The 25,001-nt window shown below is 45.6% G+C and overlaps 1 protein-coding gene and 1 long non-coding RNA gene across 6 annotated transcripts in view; one reads left to right on the top strand and one right to left on the bottom strand.

Annotated features, from left to right (window-relative positions):
- COL16A1 (collagen type XVI alpha 1 chain) overlaps positions 1 to 25,001 on the top strand; it is a 129,623-nt gene that overhangs the window by 72,314 nt on the left and 32,308 nt on the right. For 2 of the 5 annotated variants that reach the window (XM_082232759.1, XM_082232758.1), the window contains exons 24-46: positions 601 to 636; positions 1,630 to 1,728; positions 2,201 to 2,245; positions 4,544 to 4,579; positions 5,174 to 5,227; positions 5,382 to 5,504; positions 5,911 to 5,946; positions 8,729 to 8,836; positions 10,072 to 10,194; positions 11,985 to 12,038; positions 12,422 to 12,463; positions 12,573 to 12,608; positions 13,708 to 13,761; positions 14,236 to 14,304; positions 14,396 to 14,449; positions 17,723 to 17,749; positions 18,409 to 18,474; positions 18,656 to 18,709; positions 18,835 to 18,888; positions 20,873 to 20,926; positions 21,247 to 21,282; positions 22,030 to 22,143; positions 24,325 to 24,360. In XM_082232759.1, coding sequence (XP_082088885.1) covers positions 601 to 636; positions 1,630 to 1,728; positions 2,201 to 2,245; positions 4,544 to 4,579; positions 5,174 to 5,227; positions 5,382 to 5,504; positions 5,911 to 5,946; positions 8,729 to 8,836; positions 10,072 to 10,194; positions 11,985 to 12,038; positions 12,422 to 12,463; positions 12,573 to 12,608; positions 13,708 to 13,761; positions 14,236 to 14,304; positions 14,396 to 14,449; positions 17,723 to 17,749; positions 18,409 to 18,474; positions 18,656 to 18,709; positions 18,835 to 18,888; positions 20,873 to 20,926; positions 21,247 to 21,282; positions 22,030 to 22,143; positions 24,325 to 24,360 — 1,410 coding nt within the window. The remainder of the gene's footprint in view (positions 1 to 600; positions 637 to 1,629; positions 1,729 to 2,200; positions 2,246 to 4,543; positions 4,580 to 5,173; positions 5,228 to 5,381; positions 5,505 to 5,910; positions 5,947 to 8,728; positions 8,837 to 10,071; positions 10,195 to 11,984; positions 12,039 to 12,421; positions 12,464 to 12,572; positions 12,609 to 13,707; positions 13,762 to 14,235; positions 14,305 to 14,395; positions 14,450 to 17,722; positions 17,750 to 18,408; positions 18,475 to 18,655; positions 18,710 to 18,834; positions 18,889 to 20,872; positions 20,927 to 21,246; positions 21,283 to 22,029; positions 22,144 to 24,324; positions 24,361 to 25,001) is intronic. The other 3 variants (XM_082232760.1, XM_082232761.1, XM_082232762.1) reach the window with 3 other exon arrangements.
- Positions 15,451 to 18,521, bottom strand: LOC309537773. Its single transcript, XR_014222008.1, has 3 exons — positions 18,395 to 18,521; positions 16,206 to 16,262; positions 15,451 to 15,719 (listed from the first exon to the last, which is right to left on the bottom strand). It is a non-coding gene; the product is annotated as an uncharacterized lncRNA (long non-coding RNA).

Raw genomic sequence — 25,001 nt, 5'->3', positions numbered from 1 at the left:
ACATCAGGAGACACAAGGTTGAAGGACACTGTCTCACTTCACTGGTTCAAGAACTGTGGCAGATTTCTGACACTAGGTGAATTTGTTACCTATTAAAATGCATATTCATTCTTTTATATATATAAAAAACCACTCTTCAAATTAAAGCTGAAATGGCACAAAGCAGACCTACAAATGAGTGCATGGGAAGTTGACATGATCCAGGATACACCGATTCCGTGGAGGAATCAAGTGAGGGCCAGTTGTTGTGGCCCCTTGTGGTCTGTTGAGACTGTGAGCTGTGTGGATCCAGGAGCACTTTTGAACAGAGGTTGGGTTGGCATCTGCTAGGGATTCTTTAGCTGTGGTTCCTGCATTGCAGGGGGTTGGAGCAGATGACCCTTGGGGCAACTCTACAATTCTGTGATTCTGTAACATGTTCCTGGTTTGTCTAAACTGAAGCAACTATTGATGGGGTACAGCAGGTGCATCTCTTGCTGATGCCCTCTCAGCACCACCAACACCACCCAGGCTCAGCTGCCTCACCCAGTTGCTGGTTGCATGAACGTTTCCATTGCCTTCTGATTCTTTCCTCTCCCTTTTCTTTTTATCATTCTTCAGGGGGACCCTGGGATCAATGGAATTAAAGGGGAGAAGGTAGGTGGCCATTTCCTTTTTATATGATCTCTAACCCCTGTTTTTGCTTTGGTTTAATAGGGGTCACACTCTGTAGTAGGGGGGGAGTTGTGCACATAAGCCCCACCACAAATGTCCTCATGTGTGCTGTCTCCCACCTCCTGCCTCGCTTTGTCCCCAATCTTTCCCATGATGTACAAGGAAAATTTGCACAGGGGTTCTACTTGGTGTTCAATTCAATTAGGATTATGTAATTGTGGATTCTGATAAAGCACAGTCCTTGATCATGAGATGCATTCGAGTGAATGTGAATGGAATTCCTAGGCAGGCCTTCTCCTTTTAATCCTGGGCTTGTCCAAAGTTCTCTGTAGCCTTTGGGGAGTGCTTGCACACATCTCTGCTTTAGTTGTGATTAGTGGCAAGGGCTTAGACTGAAAGCAATCTTCAACTAACAGCATCTTTTGCATGCCTGCAGATTCTCATTTTAGCTTGCAAACTGCAGAACTCCTTAGGGAAATACTGCTTCATTTGTAAAAAAACAAACAAACAAACCAAAAACAGTGAGCATTTTGAGTTGGGTAAATTTTGTGTTCTGAACAAGGTGATGATGAAGTTTTGCTGATGAAAAGGAACAGGTTTTACACAACTCCTCCATCTCATTGTCTTTAGCCAGTTGTTCCTCACTGCAAGTGACTAGGCATGTGGTTATTTACAAGACTGCTGGATACCTTTGTGCAAATTATTTCAGGCACACACACCCACACCCACAAATGATACTTACTGCAAAGTCAATTTTGTAATCCATGTAAACAAGGAGACCCGTGCATTTTAGGCTTACTGAAATCTACCCATCTATGTCTGTCCCAAACCAGCAGTTTTCCCACGGTGCAGGCGGTTGGGGTGGGGGAGCAGGCTTGTACCATATCCTGCAATCTGTATCACCATTTGCATTGTATTGGTATGAAATGAGCTATTCCTCGCTAATACCAAGCATTGTGCTTCTTCTTCTTTAAGGGAGATCAGTGTCAGTCTTGCAGCCCTGCAGCCCAGCACCTTCAGAAAGCACCCAAAGGAGAACCAGGACCACCAGGGATTGGCCTGCCTGGGCTTCCCGTAAGTATAGAGCCATTGTGCCTCTTGCCTTTAGTGTAGGGCACTGCAAGGATTTATGGGAAGAACAAAGGTGGAATGAATAGCAGTGCTGAAGTGAGAATGTGAAATAACACAAGGGTTTCTAGTCCTCATGATCATAGAAAAGCACATGCAATCCCCATGGCAGTTTCTGTGAACAGGCAAGTCTACACAGTACAAACCCATTTAATCCTCTTCACTTTAGCCTGCGGAACTCTAGTTCTGAGAAGCATTCTTGATGATATCACTGAACTACAGTCCTCAGGGTTTGATGGGATGTCATGGCAGTTTCAAAGCTGTTTGGATTGGTTGTGCGAATAGAATGTTCCAAATGAGAGCAGGTCTGATCTTAAGGTACTATCCTGGTTAAAACCATATCCAGAACTTTTCCTGGTTCGGCCAACTGAAGAATCACTGAAATGATTCTTCTTACTTTTCTTTTATTTGCTTTCAGGGCAAAGATGGCCTTCCAGGGCTGTCTGGACTCAAAGGAGAAAAGGTAAGAGCAAATTTTCAGGAGACAGAGGGCTGGTTCTGGAATACCTTGCTTTATCTCTGTTCCACTGCAAGTGTAATTAGCCAGAACTTGAGGGTGAATCCAGTGATTTTTATCACAGGGTAATAATACCTCTGTAAAGATGCATGGTGCCTTCTACTCTCTCTCTCTCTCTGTGTGTGTGTGTGTCCAGGCCACATACAGTTTGTAAATTAAATAAATAAATAAATAAGAAGTGAAACAAGAAGATCCCCCTTTCTCCCGGGCAGACATTTGTCTGACAATACAAGGAATATAATTAATATTCTAGAAAAACTACAAGTGAATATCAGTACTAAAGCAGTCTTGATATTTGTGGATGCAGAGAAAGCCTTTGACAATATTTCTTGGAGTTTTATGAAGAAGAATCTACAGGGGATGGGGGTAGGACAAGGTTTTGAAAATGGTATAGGTGCAATTTATTCAGAACAAAAGGCAAAATTAATTGTGAACAATGTGATGACAGAAGAGTTTAAGATTGAGATATTTCTAGATTTGTCTGGCAGGGCAAGAAGCCCAGAATAAAATTTAAAATACTAACGGATGCAAAGGAAAGAGGTGGATTTGCCTTGCCAGACTTTAAACTTTATTATGAATTAGCAGCGTTTTGCTGGCTGAAAGAATGGCTGCTTCTTGAAAACACTGAAGTGTTGGATTTAGAAGGTTTTAATAATGTATTTGGTTGGCATGCATATTTGTGGTACGATAAGGTAAAAGTACATAAAGCATTTAAAAATCATATTGTTAGAAAAGCATTGTTTAATGTTTGGATAAGATATAAGGATTTGTTAGAAAAGAAAACCCCAAGATGGTTGTCAACAATGGAAGCGAAGGCACAGAAAAAACTCAATATCGAGGCCAAATGGCCAAAATTCTGGTGCAAGATGGAGATAGAATAAAATTGCAGAGCTTTGAAAAATTGAAAAACAAAGTGCGAGATTGGCTCCATTATTATCAAATAATGGAGGCATACAAATTGGACAAAAAAGTTGGTTTCCAGGTGGAAAAATCAAAATTGGAAATAGAATTGTTAGATCCAAAAACCAAGAATTTGTCAAGAATGTATAACTTGCTGTTGAAATGGAACACTCAGGATGAGACAGTGAAATCAGCTATGATTAAATGGGCACAAGATGTTGGACATAACATAATGGTGGCTGACTGGGAACGGTTATGGACCACAGGTATGAAATTTACGGCATGTAATGCCCTAAGAGAAAATTTAATGAAAATGATTTATAGGTGGTACATGACACCAGTTAAGCTTGAAAAAATTTACCATTTGCCCGATAATACATGTTGGAAATGTAATGAGACTGAAGGTACATTCTTTCACCTTTGGTGGACGTGCCCAAGGATTAAGACATTCTGGGAGATGATTTACAATGAAATGAAAAAGGTATTTAAATATACCTTCCTTAAGAAACCAGAGGCCTTTCTCCTGGGCATGGTCGGCCAATTGGTGCTAAAGAAGGATAGAACTTTTTTTATGTACGCAACAACAGCAGCAAGAATACTCATCGCAAAGTATTGGAAGACACAAGATTTACCCACCAGGGAAGAATGGCAGATGAAGTTGATGGACTACATGGAATTGGCGCAAATGACTGGCAGAATCCGAGACCAGGGTGAAGAGTTGGTGGAAGAAGACTGGAAAAAGTTCAAAGACTATTTACAGAAATATTGTAAAATTGAGGAATGCTAGAAGAATGTTGGAATGAAGTGATATGGCTTTAGTAGAAAGGAATTAAGTACAAATAGATTAATAGTTACTATGAACTATTAAAAGAAAAATAAGGTTGAAATGTGTTAAGATAATTATAGGATAGGAAACGGGAAGATGGGAAGGAATTGCTGAAATAATTAATAGAAGTGGAATACAAAAAGGGAGGTGTGAGGAGGTCGTGGAAATATGTGAAAGAAAGATAAGACATTGAAATTTATTTATTTTTCTTTTCTTTTCTTTGTTGATGTGTTTTTAAATTGTTTTTGTTTTGTCTTGTTAGTTTAATGTTTTAGTGTAAGGTAGTGTCTTTGTATTGTATTGTAATGTATTGCTTTTTCTTTGTGTGTTTTTTTTGTAGTGTTTAAATTGTTGTAAAAGCAATAAGTATTATTAAAAAAAAAACAACAACAAGAAGATCCCCCTTATGTCAGATTCATCTGAGCAGCAGTTTTCTTGTTTCAAGATGGTAGATCATTTGAGCACCATTGCAGCCATTTTCTGTCTTCAGCAACTCACCTGTTCCTCTTTGTACCTAGGGAGATACTGGAGCTGTAGGACCTGCAGGCAAAGCTGTGAGTATGAGAAAGTTCTGCAAGTTTAGAGTGCGTTGGTTGCCCTCTGGGAGCTGGCTTTTGTGATCTGAACAGCGTTGGAAGATATGAAAACAAGAACAAAGTCAGATAATAAAGGGATTTGGGGGAGTTAATAAGTCACTGTCACTCAGGGGGGAAAACAGGTAAGTAACAAACACAAAAACAGTAATACAGAGTTGCAGATCTGCAGGATGAAATAACAGCAAACCAGGGTACCAAACATCCAGTTCTTTAATATGAAATATGAAACTCTGTGCAATTTTCTTTGTCTTTGTCTTTTACTTTGCTTGCTAGACAGTCTGGTGAATTGTCCCCTAGCATAGTTGCTAGACCTCAAGATTTTTATTGCATCAAACTCAAAAGCTTCAGTTCATGCTTGAAGAGAAATGGCGTACTGCTCTTCAGTACATTCTGATGCTTCCAAATTAACTCTAATGAATGGCAATGCCATGATGTATCTCTACCACAAGGAATTCTCCGAATCTAGGAAAGGACCCCACCTCCTTCTCCTCAACCCTTCCTCTCATTCTGTGCTTAAAGCTCAGCAGTTTCTCACTCCTCCTGTAATTCTAGGGAGCCCGAGGGACCAAAGGGGACACTGGAGATTCAGGAGTCAAAGGCGAAAAGGTGAGAAAATTGGTATCGAAGCATGGAAGTGGTTGTGTAACTCGTTCAGATAAGTGAGCCTTTCATCTTGCTCACAATCTGTGGCCCTCTCCTCTCTTATCCATGTCCCCTGTTTTGCCATCTTGTATCACAATTCATTTTCTCTCCCCTGTAGGGAGAACCTTGTACTGAGTGCCCTGCCTCTCTGGAAGGTCGGGAGACCATGGTTTCCATTCCAGGGCCTCCAGGAGAGAAGGGTGAGCCAGGGCTTCCTGGTGCTGGACTTCCTGGAAAACCAGTAAGTGACCCTTGGCGTGGACCTCCTTTGGAGAGGGGCAAGGGGTGTGGCAATAGAGATAGAGGGAAGGTGGTTCCCATAGGTGAAAGAAAAAGTTGCATTGCAGGGGGTTGGACTAGATGACCCTTCCAGCTCTACAATTCTGTGATTCCTGGGGCAGGTAGAAAGGTTTTGTGAGTCTATGGCATAGTACGTTCCTCCTAAATTAGACAAATTGGTGCAGAAGCTCAGTGTAGAAGATAAACAGGGCTGAGAATTTGGAACCTATTTCTAGTGGGCTTCTCTTATTAGGCTGCCTGGCAGACTTGATTTGTTGGAAGGACTGTCTTTGTGGCAGGATCCAAGGGGCCAGTGAAGTTTAAGCAGAAAAGCTTTTTCTCTTATATTGCTTGCTGTACTTTTTCAGGGAAAACCCGGGGAATCTGGAATGAAAGGTCAGAAGGTAAGAGAAGTCTGCCTGCTGGAGTGCTTCTTTGCGAGATTACATAACCCAAGGGGGTTGGTGGCCAGAGCTGGCTTCGGAAAGGGGTGAGGAGGTCTGGCTTTTTCACACTCCTCGAGACAAAACCAGAGGCACAGGAAATGGATCTCTAGGGAGCAAATATATTCTCATTATATTTACACAGTATAATTGGAAAAGCAAGCTACAAACAAAGTATAGTGATCTATAAGAAGTTGCAAAAGACCAGAAGGAAACACAAATATCAAATATGCATGCGGTGCAATAGGAGGAATGTCAACACCCACAGTCCAACACTGCTAAAAATCTCATCAGTGCAAATGAATCCCTTCTGTGCCAAATCGTGCCAGTTCCCGAAGGGGCCCATAGCAGTTCACTTCCTTCTACAAGTAATAAGGCTTTGGGTACTGAGGTTGGAAATACCCCCATCTCAGTACTTGTAGAGTCATTTGCCAGTCAGCATAGAGCAGTGGTGAGGAATCTTCAGCCTATGGGCCTAATTAGGACCACCTGGTTTCTCCATTTGGCCCACAATGTTGTTTTGATCAAGCCATGCTCACTTGTCCTACACCAATGACAACCGATGTGGGGCTAAAAGCCCCATGCACAGTGCTTTGGGAACTCCAATGATCAGATGATTGTCAGAACTCTTGCAGACAGTGCTATGCAAAAATAGCTCGTCTGATGGCATTGTGTTATCAGATGATTGACAGGTGGATGGCCCCACCTATTTGTCAGGCATGGCCTGCAGGGTGTGTGTGGAAAAGGTAAGGATCCGTCCTGCTGGCTGGATCTAGTCCCCTTTCCTTCCCCCTGCCCCTCCCCTGGGTGCAGAAGACAACACTGGGCTGCAGAGACAAATTGTATGGCTCGGTATAAGGCAGCTTCATGCACTATATTGACCTGGGAGTTATGTGGGTTACAGATATAAGGCTTTGCAAGGAGGACAGAGTCATATGTTCAACAGCATGAGAGACAGCTGTCCCCAAGTGTGGTTGTGTAGAGTGGCCAAGAGGCAAAGGAACGTATGGCTGGTGTGTGTGTGGTTTTTTTTGGGGGGGTGATTAAAAGAATTGTTTAGAAGTAATTTCATCAAGTGCAGGTTGCCAGGCAAGGCCAAGAGAAGTGGCCCCTTTTGAAATCGATTTTACACAACTCTTGAAGGTGCAGTCTACCCTAGGCTATAGTGTTGTAACCACCGGTAAGCATCACTGCAGGAGAAAAGTGTGTCACAGCTGTTGTTGCCTACGCACAGCCACTAGAGGGAGGTGCACACCCCTTTCCCTAGCAACCACATTTGGGGGGGGGCATCACCACACAGCCTTTAAGTTGCCTGGCAACCTTGTATTTGAATTCTTAATGCTTTAACGTAGGTTCTAGTAGGTGCTAGGAAGGTTAAAAATGACATTAAGAGACCCTATTTGGGTGCTACGTATTTGTGATGCCTTACAACCACCAGCAGAGAACCACAGCCTCCATGTTTCCTAACAACCACTGCGCACAAAGCCCAGTCCTATCTCTACAGGCTACTTCAACACAAGAATATAGGAAGCTGCCTTATACGGAGTCAGATCATTGGCCTATCTAGCTCAGCACTGTTTACACAGACGAGAAGCAGCTCTCCAGGGTTTCAGGCAGGGGACATTCCCAGCCCTACTTGGGGATGCCACTGGGGACAGAACCTGAGTGCTTTTGTGGGCAGTACAGGCGTGCTACCACTGAACTATGGCACAAAACAATAGCAGGTTATTGTTATATTTATATCCTGCCTTTCCTCCAATTATCGCTCACCTTGCCCTCAGTATTATCCTCACAATAATCCTGTGGGGTAGGTTAAGTTGAGAGACAATGGCTGACTCAAAATTACCCACACAACAGCCCTTCGAAGTAGGTTAGGTCGAGAGGCAGACTTGCACCCAGGCACCCGGTATACTCTGATGCTGAATGGACATTTGAATCTGGATCTGCCCCACAGTTCTCGTCTGTCCCATGAGCCACTACATCCCACTGACTCTTGTAGTGTTGTGCCACAGATACAAGGGTACTCACAAAGAGCAGCAGATTTTTACTTCATAAACTAGCAATGGAACCATTGCTTTGTGTGATTTCTACTGCATAAACAGGGCAGATTTTGGCATAGTCTTGGAAGTCCTAGCAAAGAAGCTAGAGAATTCCTCTCCCCACCTCCCAAAAGAAACCCTTTCTGCCCACTGCTTTTGGCTGCCCCTGAGTTACAGCACATGGTTCAAGTGGGCCTATGAAAACAGCCACTCCAGTCTGTATCCCTTGTTTCTATGATGCTGTGCCAAGACAATGGGCTGCCTTTTGAAGATGGTTCAGAAACTTCAGGAAGTGAAGATTTCAGCAACCAGATGATTGACTGGGACCTGGTGGTCTGGGAATATACCACCAATTCTGGCCAAATGGTGCTGGCAGCAGATTGCCATTTGTTCTAGCATGAGTTTCCCCAGGGAAATGCAGCAGGGAAAAGAAAAATCTCCGCTCAAACACAGATCTGGAAATCCCTGACCTGTGCCTAAAAAGCCTGTCACAGTGTGGATGAGCTCTATATTGAAATCAGCATCTTTCAGGCTCTCTCCACTTTAGTATATAACCTTTACTATTATTATTTGGATCTGAACTGTGCCTTGAGGTTGGGTAAAAAAAACAGGGAGGGTGAGAGGTCTAGTTTGTCATTTTTATCTTTTTGATAGGTTGTAAAAATAAATAAGAACAAGTGTGTATAAAAATCTATCCTGTCTAGGGTGCTTCAGGAAGCCCAGGCGATCCTGGCATACCTGGCACAGCAGGTTTGCCTGGTCTTTCTGGTGAACCTGGAGTAAGAGGTCCATCAGGAGCTAAAGGTGAAAAGGTGAGTAAGCCCCTTGTTGGGGTACAACCACCATGCAGCCAAGAGGGACCAAATGTTTTTGGAACAGGATGTGTGTGTGTGCACCTGTGCAAATAACCAAACTCACCCCAGGGTGAGCTTTCTCACCTGTACAGTGGAACCTTGATTCTCGAACTTAATCCATTCTGGAAGTCCATTCAACTCCCGAAATGTTCGAAAACCAAGGCATGGCAAGGCAGGCGCCCCGGAAACAATAGCTGACAGCTGCATTGGACGTTCAGCTTCCGAAAAACGTTTGAACACTTACTTTTGAGTTTTTGGTGTTCAGGGGCCAATTTGTTCGTCAGCTAAGCCATTCGAGAACCAAGGTTCCACTGTATTGCCCTGTCAACCAGTAGGAGTATTTTACTGTTCTTGCGGTAGTAAAATTGCCATCTGCAAACAAGGCACTGAGTGAGTGGGAGAACAGTAAAAATAAATGTTGTTATCACCATTATCTCCCCACCCCATTGATGTAGATGCAATGCTACATCTAAGGCAATGGGAGGTAGAGACAAATTGGTGGCTGGGCCACTGAAAGAGGAGCTGGTGTGTTGCTGCTGCTGTTGGTAGAGACTTTTGAAAAGGGGGAGAAAGGAAAACACCCACTGCCATTACTAAGGATGAGCTGCTTCTCTGATGCCAAATTTTGTGTGCACACCTCTCTGATTTTTTTTATCCTTTATTTTTTATTTTTTGGTGCAGAGAAAGAGGCTCTCCTAAGTTCACCACAAGCAAAAAGGGCCACAAAATTTGGAGCCCATTTATGTTCATCCCTAATTCAGCTTGGTTCATATCAGTTATTGTGTACCTGACCACTAGGCAAATGGTCCTCAAGCATATCTCTCAGTGGGGTGGGGTGGATCAGAATCCTGCTTGATGTCCCACCCCTGACTGCCCTGCTTTAAAGTTCATGTTTGCAAAGAGGAGCCTACACACACTACACACACTAACTTTCTTTGCACGATCCAAACCATCCTGTCTGGCAGGGCGTGTGCCCATAAGCACACATGTAAAGAGCCAGCAGACACAATTGCAGCTTGCCTCCTTGGTATGGCCAATGACTATCCACATAGGCCTCTGGTCTTAAGTGTTTACATGATGGAAAATTTTGATTAGGGATAATGGGGTAGGATATCTGGGACATCTAACCTGGTCTCCTGTTTGCTGACATATCACTCTGCATTCTTCCCCACTCTCACCATCCCGGCCCACAGGGTGATGCTTGTGACTCTTGTCCCACCCTCAGTGGAGACCTCTCTGGTGCGGTTGGGATCCCAGGAAAACCAGGTTCAAAAGGAGATCGTGGACTTCCAGGTGTGGGACAGCCAGGCAAACCTGTAAGTAGTTTTCCAACTGATCAAAATAGTGTTGCTGAGAATGCCAAATTCAGAATTTAGTCTGATAGTCTGTTTTAAGATTGGTTCAGTCATTAACTACCATTACTTTGAGTTATTTATGTGAACAAAACTGAACAATTAAGGCTGCATCCCTAGAACCAGATACATTTGTGTTTGTATAATAGATTGGTCAACTGTTGCACGACCTTTTAGCCAGTTTAGATACCTGTGGGTATCACAAGCAGGCATGAAGGTGGAAGGCCTTTGCCCTGCTTCCAAGTTAGCATCTGGTACTCATGTACTCTGTACATTTATTTGTTTATTTACAGCATTCTTATATCACCCATTAATAATAAGTTTTTGGAAATTCCATGCAACTACGATAGCTGTTGACTTTTGATAGATCTTCCACAAATATGTCTAATCCTTTAAGATAGCACAACTTGCAATAGCAACTTTCATAAGTTAATTACGTCTTGTGTGAAGAACTAATTCCTTTCATCTGTCTAGAACCTGCTGCCAATCACTTTTATTGGATGACCCAGTGTTAACTGCCTCATTTTTATTCCTTTAATTAACTGGCTCGATTTACATTTCACAACACCTTCACAAAGGATCTCAATAAAAGATCTTCCCTCAGTACAGGTGACCGTTTCTGTTCAGTATGAGCATGTCAAATAATTATAATTTTAAACACTAGCATTCCTTGGTAAGACAAAGAAAGACATCTTTGTTATTTTAAAAGCAAGTCATGCTCTAACCCTATTAAGTTTGTGAATATAATATCGTTTGTGAGATAACCAATGATGACGGCAGTATGGCTCTGTTTTCACAGATACTGATCTTCAAACATAATTTGAAACAATATGAATACCATTGTTCGTACTGGGAGTCTCAAGAGATTTGAGAAACATATTCTAAGCACACCCCATGATTTCATAAAAGCACAGGAAAGGCAGAGAATTTGCAACAGGGTCTCTGAATTCAGCATCTTGAAAATCTCATTTAAAAAAGAATCAAGTTTCTATCCCTCATGGCTATGAAGAGAGCCTTGAAAGGGTGTAGGCAATGTCTATTCCAGTGTTCAGAAGAGTAGGGTTGAAATGGTCCTGCACTGAGCATGGCATTATCCCTTCCTGCAACTAGCTGAAGCAGATGAAATTATGCACACTAGGGAAATTATGCAAATGTCCGTGATTTATGGTGGTTCGTGATTTATGAAGGTTGCATAATTCTGTTTTTTCTTGATGCAAAATTAGAGTGATCAAGATGCAGAATGATGTTATCTTTTGGTTGTTCATGACAGCAAAAATATCCTTTCACAGGATGAGGCTGGAATAAGAGCCTCATATTTCTTTGCTTTACAAATATCCTTTTTGGAGTACTTTTTAAGAAGTTATTTTAAAAAGTTTGTTTCACAAAGCTAGTAACTTTCTGATAGACCAGTATACTATAAAAAAATAAAAAATCTGCAGCACTGAAAGGTCTAAAAATGATTAATTGCGCCCATTAAATTTTCCAGAACTACTCATTTGAAATCGAATGTCAATTTAGAGCAAATGCTGACTGTTTTAGCTTCCTCGGATAAATAGCTAGCTTTCCCCCTAGCTTTCTAGCTCAGAACTATACAGCAACTGAAAACCTGCTGTGAACTCATAGAAGGTAGACTATACGTTCCTCTAAGGCAACAGAATATGGATCAGATGTGTTGCAACCAGCATGAGTGATTTCTGGGGGGCTCTAAATTATTCAGGCTAATTCTACTGCGTCTTCCCTCCTCTCACCACCAGGGAAAACCAGGACTTCCAGGAGTTCAGGGACCTCCTGGCTTGAAAGGACTGCAGGTGAGCAAGGGCATAGCTGGACAGGGCTTTAAATGTACCTAGTTTGCATGGACAGATGGGGCTGCTTTCTCCCAAGCACTGCTTAAACCTTGGCATGGCTACCTATTTTGACAGCCAGGCCCAAGAAATAAGAGGAAGAGTGAATTGCCATTGCTAATGAGCCACAAAAGGTGCTCCACAACCATCCAGTTGGGGTAGTGAATGAAGAGGATTAAGGCTGCGGTGCAGAGATGCAGGAGGAGGGAGCATAAAATTCCAGGGAGGGAGATAAGGGGAATCACGGAGCCAAGGCTGTTGAAATAGCTATGACTCAGGTGTGCTTCATTCTTTGGGTGATTTGGTGATGTCGTGCTTCCACTAATCTGTCTGTTGCATCTTTCCAGGGGGAGCCAGGTCCTCCAGGGATAGGAATCCAAGGTCCAGAAGTGAGTATGGCCAGTGTGTGTGTGTGTGCGTGTGTGTGTGTGTGAATCGTTTCTGCAACTATGTGTTGTGATTAGAACAAGACCCACCCACTTCTCTCTTCTTTCTCAGGGGGAAATTGGACAGAAAGGCTCTCCTGGCAATCCTGTAAGTAGAATCTCGCCTTGCCTTGTTCAGCCACATTAAGGCAGGTCAGCCACAGTAGACCTGTCATGCCTAGACAATGACTCAGAGGATCCCTGAACCAGGCTCTGGTGCTAACCTATAAATTGGTACTCACCTGGAAGGCCTTAGACTCAGGGTCTGCGTAGCCCTGATGACCCAGCAGCAAAGTCCCAAGAGGAGCAGTGTGGAGTTAACTGCTTTGCAAGGGGTTATGACCTAGCATGGAAATTAGCACTCATTTGCAGAAGGCTCTTCGATATTCCAGACAAGGGGAACGAGCTGGGGTCTGTGGCGGAGTTTTATCAAAGCTCATTTTCCTTTTCTCAATAATCCTTGTATGATTCCCCTACCCAGAGACCTCCAAATTTGCCTTGTCACAGGTATAATTGACTCTGCCCTGAATGCATGGGCATAGCCAGAGGGTAGGGGGGGCAGCAGCTCACCAAAATCAACTAGATAAGTAAAAATACTTCACTGAAAGTAGCAATAATCAGAATGTTTGAAATTGAAAGGCTCACTACGGTCACTTGGAGGATGATTTTTCTGAGCGTTTAGGGTCAAAAGAAAGTAATTTAAGCAACTCTTGTTGAGAAATTTCATTCTGAATCTGCTAGACAGAGCTAGACAGAGGATGATGCCCCCCAAAAAAATCCTGGCTATGCCCATGCCTGAATGTGTAGGCTTCCTTCACCATGGCAAGTGGAGGATGTCCCAAAGGATGTCACACAGAACATATCTAACCCAAAACTGCATCAACTTTTTTGTGGTTCCTCCAGCTAGGAATATACGGAACCTTCTGAAATTGATAGCAAGAAAATTCAATGGCATCTCTACTTTTTCCCCCAAATGCTTTGCAAACTCCCAATGCAACCTTTGCTAACCTGGTGCCCTCCAGAGGTTTTGAGCCCATAATCCTCATCAGCTGGCTAGTCCAAAGCATTGGGGGAGGGGGAACCAGGTTGGCAAAAGCCTAACAAAAGGAAATGTTTTGCTATTGAGATATCTTCATGTTTCCAGAACCCAGCTTTGTTCTTCCTGTCCCTTTCACTTGTGCTGTGATTCTCTCTTTTTTGTGCCACAGGGACCCCCAGGACCTCGAGGGCCACCAGGAAATGTTGGGGGAAAGGGGGAAAAGGTGAGCATTGGCATCTGGGTTGTATAATTTTCAGTGGGAACTGAGAAATGGTATCTAATAGCCTTCATGGCTGTGGTGGGTTCATCTTTAATTTCTTATTCATTACCAGTGAACTGTTGCATCAAATGAATGATGAAACAGATAAAATATCAGTGAAGTGACATGTACTCCTATTCCAAGGTGAATCTCAGTAGAAAACTGCTTTAATTCTGTGCTGTTCACAGCGCCATTTCGCTGAGGATAGAATTACTGCTTTGCACCCTGCAGCAACTATCCCATATTCCATTGCATTAATATAGGAGCGTGGGAGACACTGTGTTTGCAAAGTATACTTTATATCCCACAATATCTGTCCAAGATATTAGAAAACTCCAGCATAGATTGTGTTGGGCCTTAACCATGTTTTAGAGCAAATTCCACCATTAACATCAGAATGTTGTCAGCTTGGATGTAATATTGCTCTTTTCCCTATAGGGCTCCCCAGGTCTTAAAGGTGCCATAGGACCCACTGGGCCTCCAGGTGCCAGTGTTACTGGCCCACCAGTAAGTGCCATTGCTTTGTAGCTCCGGAAATCTTACAACCAGCCAGCGCTTTGTGCTTTCTGACTCTTGTTGTCCTGATATTTTCCTCCAGGGCCGAGAAGGCCAGCAGGGCCTCCCGGGAGTTCCTGGATCCGATGGTTCAAAGGTGGGCAAGCTGTGTGCTCTGAAAACTAAAATGATCCTGTCTAATCATCTGGCTGCACCAGGTTCTTAATTACTGTACCTGTGAACCACCCACTTCTGACAATCCCACTGCTGGCACAAACCTGCACTGGCCTTGAAAGCCTTAAAACAAAAGGAACTTGATAGGCCTGTCAGATGCATCCTGCCATGGCTGCTACCTGGATGGAATCCAATCAGTGAAAGATTCCTCCCTTTCTTAAAAATGCCCAGGTGCCAGATCCACCCTTCCTTTAGAGACAAACTTCTGCTTCTCACTTCCCTAGAAAGCATGGATCTGAGGTTTTCCGTTTGTCCCACGTTTCTAGGGACAGGTCTGAGCGGTTTTTCATTTGTCTCACCACTTTCCCCAGGAAAAGCCTATGTTTGCTGCTGAATTGTAACAATCCACAGCAAAAACTTATTGACATTTGCTCTGATTCAGTAGTAAACAGCAGGTTTTCCCAGGGAAAAGCACTGGGACAAGCAGAAATGTGTGGGCGAGCCCTCAGTGCCCTCTTTAATATTGAAGAGGGGCTTGTGCAACTAAGAATTCGCTCATGCTGCTTCTCACCTTCTTGGATGCTCTGTGAAAAATTATCAGAGTGATGCCCCTGAGTGCTGCTGGCCCTTTGCCTGCCTCCAGGCCACAGCACTTGCCTGACCCCACTCTTTTTGGAAGCAGGCTCTGAAACGAAAGTGTTGAAAGCCTGAATTTTGAAGCTTTGGATCCAGCTTTGGCATGACTAATGTGTGGATGTTTCGTGTAAACACTTCATTTCCACCCCAAAATAAGACTGACTAAAGATGACTGAAGCGGCCGAGGGTCAAAGAGCGAAGCATGCAGCACAGAGCATGCTTTCTCGTTTGCAAAGCAGAGATGATTGTTCACGCCGTGGCGGTTTTGAAATCTGCAGTGCAAATGCTCAGCGCTGCTCTAATGACGAGCGGTGCCTCAAAGGCCAACATATGGCGCTGAAAAATAAATTGGATTTGGGGTGCGTACCTTTCTCTAATAACTCCCAATGTTAGCAAGAGAGATAAAGGGGGTTATTAATTATGCGCGCCTCTTTTGAGGGAAGACCTTCAATTATTCAATAGGAGCCACTGTGCACAGCCTTCAAAGATCTGTTCCATGGTCCTTGGTGTTCTCAAGTTGTTCCGATTGAATTTAGCATGTCACTCAGCTTGTTTATCAGTGCAGCAATGCTGTTATCATGTCGGGTGGAAGGTAAGGGTGGGCCGTGCCACAGATGCTGGGGGCGGGGAGTATATAGTTCAGTGGTAGAGCATATGCCTTGCATGAAGAAGGTCCAAATTTCAATTCCCCATGGCATATCCAGGTGTGACTGGGAGAGACTCCTTGCCTGAAACCCCAGAGAGCCACTACCAATCAGTGCAGACAGTACTGAGCAAAATGGACTTCTGACTTTGAGGTTTAAACCTCCCTTCCCAGTGATTCTCTCTCTGCCCCTCAAGCTGGTTGGAAAATGCTGAGCAGCAAAAAGAGAGAGAGGAGAATTGCTCCTTTGGGAGTCACAGCTTCAAGGCATGCCAGGCACCTTGAGGTAGTAGTTCCTGGTGGAACTGGCTTCCCTCACTTTTCTTAGTGCTAAAGGTGAGATGCAAGGAAAGACTTTGGGAACTGCTACTTCAAGGTACCCCAGGTGAGGAAAACCTTTAGGAACCTGCACTCCAGGCATCTTGAGGAGGTGGATCCTGATGGAGCCAGCTTCTCTTACCATTTCAGATGGTCCTGGCAATGATCATCAGGTGCTTCAGAAGATTCCTAGGAAGAGCTGAGGGAACACAGAGGAATTTGTTTGTTTGTTTGTTTTTACTTGAAACCACTGCCACACAAAACAGGTAGGTAGCTGGAAGGCCAGTTGAAAAGGATTCAGGAGCTAGTTCTGGCCCAGGGGCCACTGTTTACACCCCTCTTGTAATGTAAGGTAAGTCCACATGATTTCTGAGCAACAGAGGAGTTTTCTAAAGGTGGGCAAGGGATTACCGTATTTTTCGTCCCATAGGACACTCCGTCCCATAAGACGCACCTAGTTTTTTGGGGGAGAAATAAAGGAAAACATTTTCCCCTTTATTTTCCCCCCAAAACCAGGTCAGGGAAACCGAAGCAGGTCGAGGAACAGCGGGATGGCGGCGCTGCGCCTCCCTGCTGTCCCCCGAGCTTGTGGGGCTGGCCGATGTCTGTCCGGCGGGTGGGGCGCTCTGCTTCAGGGCGCCCTGTGCGCCGGGTGCAGGCTTCTATCTGCAGCGTGGGGAGCCCTGCAGGGAACTCCCACAGGGCTCCAACATGCTGCGTATGTCTGCCCGTCGTGAGGGGCGCTCTGCACCCCTCATGCTGGGCGGCAGGCTGCTATCCGCAGCGTGGGGGCTGCGCCTCCTTGCTGTCCTTCGAGCTTGTGGGGCTGGCCGATGTCTGTCCGGCGGGCGGGGCACTCTGCTTCAGGGTGTCCATCGCGCCGGGCGGCAGGCTGCTATCCGCAGCATGGGGAGCCCTGCGGGGAACTCCCACAGGGCTCCAACACGCTGCGGACGTCTGCCCGGTGGGTGGGGCGCTCTGCTTCAGGGTGTCCATCGCGCCGGGCGGCAGGCTGCTATCCACAGCATGGGGAGCCCTGCGGGGCACTCTGCTTCAGGGCGCCCTGTGCACCGGGTGGCAGGCTGCTATTTGCAGCGTGGGGAGCCCTGCGGGGAACTCCACAGGGCTCCAACACGCTGCGGATGTCTGCCCAGCGCGAGGGGCGCTCTGCTTCAGGGTGTCGCTCGTGCCGGGCGGCAAGCTGCTATCCGCAGCATAGGGAGCCCCGCGGGAACTCCCGCAGGGTTGCCTAGGCTACGGATGTGTTCCTGAAGCCTGGAGAGCGAGAGGGGTCGGTGCGCACCGACCCCTCTCGCTCTCCAAGCTTCAGCAAAAGCCTGCATTCGCCCCATAGGATGCACCCAGATTTCCCCTTCATTTTTGGAGGGGGGAAAGTGTGTCCTATAGGGCGAAAAATACGGTAGTTAGCTCAGAGCTCAGAGGTTCCAGACAATGGGACGTCAGAAGGCATGAAAACGAGTGAAAGAAGCAGGCCAAAGAGAGCTGATCAAAGGAACTTGCAGGTGTGCTTCTTTGCACATCTGAGAAGCAAATGGGACCATGAAATCACTCTGCACATGTGTGCGCATGTGTGCTATTGCCAGCAGCACGCTTCTCCAAATATCTGACTCTTCTTTCTCTTCCTTTCTTTTTCTCTAGGGTGAAAAGGGAGCCAGAGGAGAGAAGGTGGGTCAGACTCCTTCTCCATCCCAAATTTTGCAACACTTAAGTTCCTTTTGGTGTCTTTCCACACCGTCAGCATCTTATACAACAAACACCTGCTGTTTTGTCATGTGCTGCACACAATTCTCCCAGTTCTTTTCTTTCTGGGGATGCAATGCACTGGCTGAGAGAAGCACAGTGCACCTTTGAGTAATCCAACATGTGGAAGAGCCAGAAACACCCTGCCACTCTGCCACTCCTTGTTCATGTGGACCAGAAGTGTTACTCTGGGAATAACAACCCATTTCCATTCCATTCCAGAGCCCCTAAGAACATAAGAAGAGTCCTGCTGGTTGAAACCAAAGGCTTATCTATTCTTCTCCCACAATGGCCAAGCAGATGCCTCTAGGAAGCCCACAAGCCATACATGAGCTGGGATAGCTCAGCCAGTAGAGCATGGGATTCTTACTCTCAGGGTTGTGGGTTTGAGCCCTACATTGGGCAAAATATTCCTGCATTGCAGGGGGTTGGACTAGATGACTCTTGTGGTCCCTTCCAACTCTACAAATTCTATGATTCCATTGGCACAGTAGCCTTCTCTAGTAGGAAAGGATCCCTGTACTCCCACTCCTTGGTCCCCAGGTGTCTCTCCCTCCTTACCCTCCTCACCTTTATCTTCTCAGGGAGATTCTGGTGAGTGCAGCTGCCAGCCCGGCCCTCGCGTGGACTCAAGCAACATTGGTCTTCCGGTAAGCATCACTACATGCTCCTGCTGCCCCCAAGGCCTTGGGGATTCGCTGCCAGGCTGGATGATGGTTCAAGCCACCTGTGCCCCCCCATTCTCCGCTCAACGCCTTTGCTGCTCCGGAGGCTGGAACGCCCATGTCCTGCTTGGCCTTTGCTAAACGCTCTCCCCTTTTGGACCCGCAGGGTGCCCCAGGACTGTGGATCGGGACTTCCTGGCAGCCTCAGCCGGGCCCTCAGGTGTGTGGGTGTGTGTATGTGCATGCTTGCTCCTCTGTGCGTAGCGACCTTGGCTCCTTTCTTCCCATCGCCCACCCCATAGCTCTCTTAACCTCTTCCTCTCTCTTTCTTTGTGGTGTTAACAGGGACCGCCAGGTGTTCCAGGCCCTCCAGGCCCACCAGGAGCTCCTGGGAGGCAGGTAAGTGGTAGGAGAGCCATATACTGCAGCATCTTACAGACGAGAACAGGTATGCATTATCAGTGCCAGCTCCTGTATTCTTTGTGGTGGGGGAGTGGATAAGGCACAGCATTAGTGGACTCAGTTAACCTGGAAGAGACAGGGCTTCCAAGCCCAGAATTCACTCCCACTCCCCCTGACTTCCTTGGTTGTGCAGTGCACAGGAAGAGCAGCAGCTCTGCTTAGATGGGGACCCAGTCCTGGTGCTGTGCTAAGCAAATGAGTTGTGTTGTGGCTGTGAGCCAGTGTGCTGCCCTCAGCAGTTCTCATCGCACCCTCATGGAAATGACCTGGAATGCTAAAAAGCTTTGGGAAGGTGGAGAAGTCCAGCAAGAGTCCCAATGCCATGACCCTTTTCTTGCTGGGCCATCCCTGTGGTGGTTGATCAAGAGCAGGAGGCAGAAATTGCTCTCCAAAAGCAACACTATACCTGTTTGTTCTATATGTTGCCCTGGCAAAGGGGAGCCCTCGGTACCACTTGGATGGAGAACCAGTTCACAACATTTCCTTTCCTGCCCTTCCTCCCCTCCCAGAACGCAGATATCAGTGTGGGGTGATGACTCTAGTTCCTCCATCCCAACTAAACATAACAGCAGAGGCTTGTTTTGACTTAAGACACATTGATTGGTTACAGAACAGAGAACTGTGGCAATGTTCCACATGACACATGTACAACTGATGTATTCCCGTCTTATAGACCTTTTCATTCTAAAGGGCATCTAGATCTTAGGCATGCCTCCCCATCCCCTCTACACAATTGTTGGCTGCAAGAACAAAAGGTGTGCCTTCTAGAGGTGGGGAGAATACCATGCAAGCGTTATGAGTCCTGATCTAAGTTGCAGAAAATCACACCCACCCATGATACTTCTCCTAAGCCTTCACACCCCCAGCCCTTATCTTTATCTTATCTTTCTTTAAGTCTTGTTTCATCTTCTTGGATGCTCACCAGATTTCTATGGGTTCCCCATTTATCTCTGAGATTCATCTTCTTGACTGCCACTGCTTCTGTCGGTGATATCCACAAGGGTGTTTTTCTTTCCAGAATATCTCCGTATCTCCTCCATACATTGTACATACAGGCTTCTTCTTATTACATGATTGAAGAAGGCCTTATGTGTTTTTGCTTTGCCATGGGGGAGAAATTTGATTCAGCTCACATTTAAAAGTGGCTCTATCAAATTTGCACTTTCCAAAACAATATGAGAACCAAAACAGCATGCAAAAGTGTGTTTATTAGGAGAAATTTGAAATGAAATGCTAAAAAAAATTCATTAGCATTTTTCAAAGGAAATTGCTACAGAAATGTGGAGAACTGAATTTAAAGGCTCATCCGGTTTTTCATGAATTGACATTTGTTCTGAATGAGTGCCAAAGAGCAGGTTTTCCCTGGGAAAGGAGTGGAAGAAGTGGAAAACTGCTCGCACCCATGCTTTCTAGGTGTGGGATTGTGGAAGTGGGGATGAGCCCTAAGACTGGAAAAGCCAGGAACTAAGAGAACTGAAATTGACAGATTTTTCCATCCCTAGTGTGGATGAAGAGCAATGCTGGGGACTTAGGGGAGCTCAAAGGGAAGAAACAGGGTTCATCACATCACTAGATCTCTCAGGTCAGAGAGAGGAATAGGGAAGTCCTGACTTGGTGGTGACAGTCACCAGCAGACTGTCAATGATTGGTTGTTACCCTGATGAAGAAGGTGCATAGGAGGCTGCCAACCAATGGAGAGGCCAGTCTAGGAGCCAGTCAGGGCTTGAGGAATAGGTAAAGGAGTTGGAAAGACACAGTGAGGGATGTTCTGGCATGGAAGTCAGGTATCGTAGGTCCCAAGTTCTGGTGCTTTTGAGGTGCCAACATCTTGCAGCAGAAGCCCTTTGAGATAGCAAAGATCACTTCAGGAGGCAACAGCTGGGAAGCACTCAAAATATTCAAAGTTTCTCCTTGCCTTTAGGGCATCCCAGGACACAATGGCTTGCCGGGACTGCCTGGGCCGGTGGGAGACTTGGTAGGTACAGGACTGCAGTGTCCGCCTTTTCCTGCCCTCGCTCAGGCCTGTGCTTAGTGCTGCCCCTTTTTGCTCAGCTCTTCCCCAAGCCTCCTCCATCACCCCACCAAGAAGAAGTGCAGAAGAGGTGCAAACTAGAAGCTATGTTTTTATCAAAAGCAGCAACCAGGAGGCTGCTGGAGGGAATCTGTTAGGTGTTTATGCTGCTTTTGGCACAATTCCCTAGAAGCTCGTGGCTCCGATAAAAAAGAAAAGGAAGATAGCTCTGTTTTATCGATGCAATTTTTTCCCCTCTCCTCCTTTCCATCTCCCCATTGCAGGGACCACTAGCTGCTGAGAGCATGGCTGTCCTCAAGGTAAGGCAAAAAGGACCTCTGGCTGGCTTTTGCTCTGGTGTGAGCGACAGAATGTGAGACGGCAGCAAAAGCTGTCCTCTCAAGAAGAGGTTAGAAAGTCACCTGCCCAAGGTGTTTCTGTGTTTGGATGGAGGGCTGGACTGCAGCAGTGATTCAGTAAGCCATGGTCTGTGGGGCATTCTTCAGGTGATCCTAGAGACTGTGATAAAATATTTTTTGATATTTTAATTATTTATTGTATTTGTTTATGTTTTTTTATTTTATGTCTTTATTTTATTTTATTTTGAGTGCCACCCTGGGCAACTTTCCAAGGAAGGGTGGCATGATAACAATAACAACAGCAGCGGCCCCAATGGCAACAACAATAATAATGGAAAATACAGAATCACTTGCCACAGCAAATGGTGACAAACTCCAACAGAATTGTGCTGAGTGCACAGAGCAACAGGGAAAACGAGGCAATTATTAGGAAGGCGTTGCCACATTTGCAGATGCTTCATCTTACTGAGATGCTAGTCAGTGAAAGTGCTTCTGTAACAAACCCCAGTGCAGAAATGACACAGACTGTCCTGCCAGTATCCTTCTCACCAGAGCTGGCAGGATTCCTCCACTCCTGGTTACTTGTGCATCATTCACAATACAAATAGTACATCATTTAATACAAATGTTGACAATTAATGTTGGAAAGGCAGCAGGCAGTGCTGGAATATTCTACTTCTCAGCCTCTTTTTCTTCTTCCTTTGCCAGAACATTTGTGGAGACTGTGCTAACATACAAGCTTCCCAAGTCCCCGGCACAACCAAAGGCGAAAAGGGTGACCAAGGCATGCCGGGAGCCCCTGGCATAGATAATTGTGCACGGGTGAGTAGCCAGTCAGGCTTTGGTCACATCCAGATTCCTGTAGCTAGGCTTGAAGAGTACTGTAAATCAGACTGTGAAATCAGTGACCTTGCAATAGCATGAGCCTATAACAGCCCATTCTGCCAAGATGATATGACACATTTATGCATCTTAGTAAGTGATGGGAAATGCTAAAAACTCAGGACACATGAACATTTGAGAGCCAGATTTTTAAAAAAATCATTATGTTTATTGATTATAAAACAATTCTGAATGCATGAAACGCACATATATCCAATACAAACATTTCATCTCAGAATGTAATATACAAATGTGTAATATGGTTCACCGTCAAAATAATTTTCACAACAAATCATTACAAGATCTGTCCAGCCAGAGTTTCCACTTCTGTTATTTCCCCCCCAATAATTATATTGATCACTGCCCAGACTTTATTTTTCCATTATCTAACCACTAGAGTTTCTTCCTTTTTTCTGTCTACTGGCAATTCTTAACATTTTGGGAGGTGATATATGTTAAATGTGATAAATTCAGGGTGGGTTTTTTTGTTTGTTTGTTTTTTTACTGTTGGAGAGCTCAAATATCAGAAAGTGACTTTTTTCTCAATGTAATGAAACCCTGCCCTCATTCCCATAATAAACCAGTAAATGTTGGCAAAGAGTGCAGGAGAGCCCCAAAATATGCTTGCAGAGGGAAATGCTTTGCGTGGACAGGCGGAGTCCCCAGATCGTGCACGGTCCCCCCGTCATGTGGAATAACGACTCAAGACAACGTGCTATGGGATTAAATTGGCCACAACTTTATTAAATTTCAAATGTGGGTAGACCTTGGCTCAAGCATTGGGCGTTCTCCCTCCCCGGTCCCCAGCCGGGGACCTAGGGAGCATCAGGGTTATCCAGTGTGTGTGGGGGGGGGATGGGCCGGCTCTGGAGAACATATGTTCAAGCAGAGATGGCCGCCCCTGTAACGCCGCCACCGCAGGAGAGAGCAATGACGACCTTTTGGTGTACGGCCAAAGCCTCCCTTCAGAAAACCTCTTTAACGGGGAACCCTGGTATCGCCGCCGCAAGAGGAAGATGGACAAAAGGATTCCGCCCAAGGCCTGATACCACCAAAGTTGTGACGTTTTGCTATGGGAAAGGCGAAACCTGCCAATGTAGGGAAATTCCTTTCCGGCCCTTTAACAGCGACCTTAACGTAGCAGCGCCCGCATACCTGTGAAGAAAAGTTAACCTGCAAAACCTGTGAAGAAAAGTTAACCTGCAAAATAAGACATTAACTGAGGGTGGGTAGGGTGGGAGAAGCTCTGGAGCCAAGTGAGGATTCCTAGGTAAGATCCTCCCTCTATTGTGTGGGCAGGTAATCCCTCCCCTACCTGGCCTGGTCTCCTTGGCAACGCTTCCCCCAGGTGGGATTGGACAACTGACTGAGGTAGGCGGAGACCTCCAGGTATCCCACCTGAGGGAAGGCAAAGCCAAGCCTATGCTGTTGGAGCCGCTCCAGATCCAGGGGCTGCACGCGTCCACGCAAAGGGCGCCCCCCATTTTAAGCGGGGAGCGGTCATTCTGGTGCTATCTTGCTCAATCTCAACAAATCACAGAAATGCCTTTGGTCAACGTGCCAACATATAGTCCTATGTGGAGTCCCATTTTTATATACAGAAGGGGGTTGTGACTGTGTGGTCAAGTGGCCCCCTTACCCCCCCCACCTATGCTTTGGACTTCCTGTTTGCATGAGAGCTACACAGATAGAGCTCACTGCATCAGTCATGAGATTCAGGTTGACACATGCTGGGCTCCACCTGTAGGGGTCCCTATGGAAGTGATAGGTCCAACACAAGGACATTGGGCATGACCAGGAGTAGGGCAATCATACATATTTTGCCTTACTTGCCAGCCCCTTTCCAGGCATGACCCAGAACTGACATAAGCAGCTCCAACAGCTGGGTTTTCTTAGATTATACCTATCAAATGCCACTCATGGTCCAAGACTGATGCCTTAGCATCCACTGAAATATTGCAAGGGATTCTGCGGTGCACTAATCAGGTCACCCACAGCTTCATTGGCATCCCTTGAAAATATGGCTGCTCACGTGTTTCTGGCAAGTGCTGAGCTGTAATGCTAAGTCGTACTACAAACTCTGGCTAAGAAATTAAATTTCTGCATCTCTTCTGCTTTCAGTGCTTTGCTCTTTACCCCAGAGCAGAAGAGGCTCGGGTGAGTAAAACTCTTGGCTGAGTATCTATGGAGAGGGAATCATGGAAAAGATAAAATATGCTATGAGTTAATTAATCAATAGTACCTTTCTTCCACCCAGTGGTATGCAAAAAGTATCCTCATCAGCACATGCTATTTGCACAAAGGGTTCATCATCAGCCAAGTGAGGGAGACCAAGTTCTGTGTCCTCTTGATCATCATGTTCTCACTAGCAGTGCTGTACAGGTATATATATGCCTGCAGCAAAATGCCAGTCTATACTGGTACAGTTTGAGACCCTTTTGCTCTATACTATCCTTGATCCAAGACACTTCACTCTTCAGCTCAAGTTGCTGAGACTTCAGGTTCAGCAAAGCTTAGGGGAAGCTTAGGGGATTCTGAAGATATGTGTATTTCACATCATTCCTTGATCTCCAAAGGTACCTTGAGTAGATTATTATGGTGAGCTAAAATCCAACGATAATTCCAGAAAGTCAGTTGTTGTGCCTTCCACGGGTGAAATACCATGGCAGAACCATGGCTTGGCATAAATGTGCAGGTTCCTCTGAGGAGGAGATTGCAGCTACCCTTGCCCTCCATGGTTGTTTTACTGCTAAGTCATGGCCTGGACAGACCATGAGCTGTAGCTAAGAATAAACCTA

The sequence above is a fragment of the Podarcis vaucheri genome, assembly GCF_965113315.1.
Source record: "Podarcis vaucheri genome assembly, chromosome: 7".
Lineage (NCBI taxonomy): Eukaryota > Metazoa > Chordata > Lepidosauria > Squamata > Lacertidae > Podarcis > Podarcis vaucheri.
The sequence above is the reverse complement of the archived record's forward strand: the minus strand, read 5'-3'. Positions and strand labels throughout refer to the sequence as shown.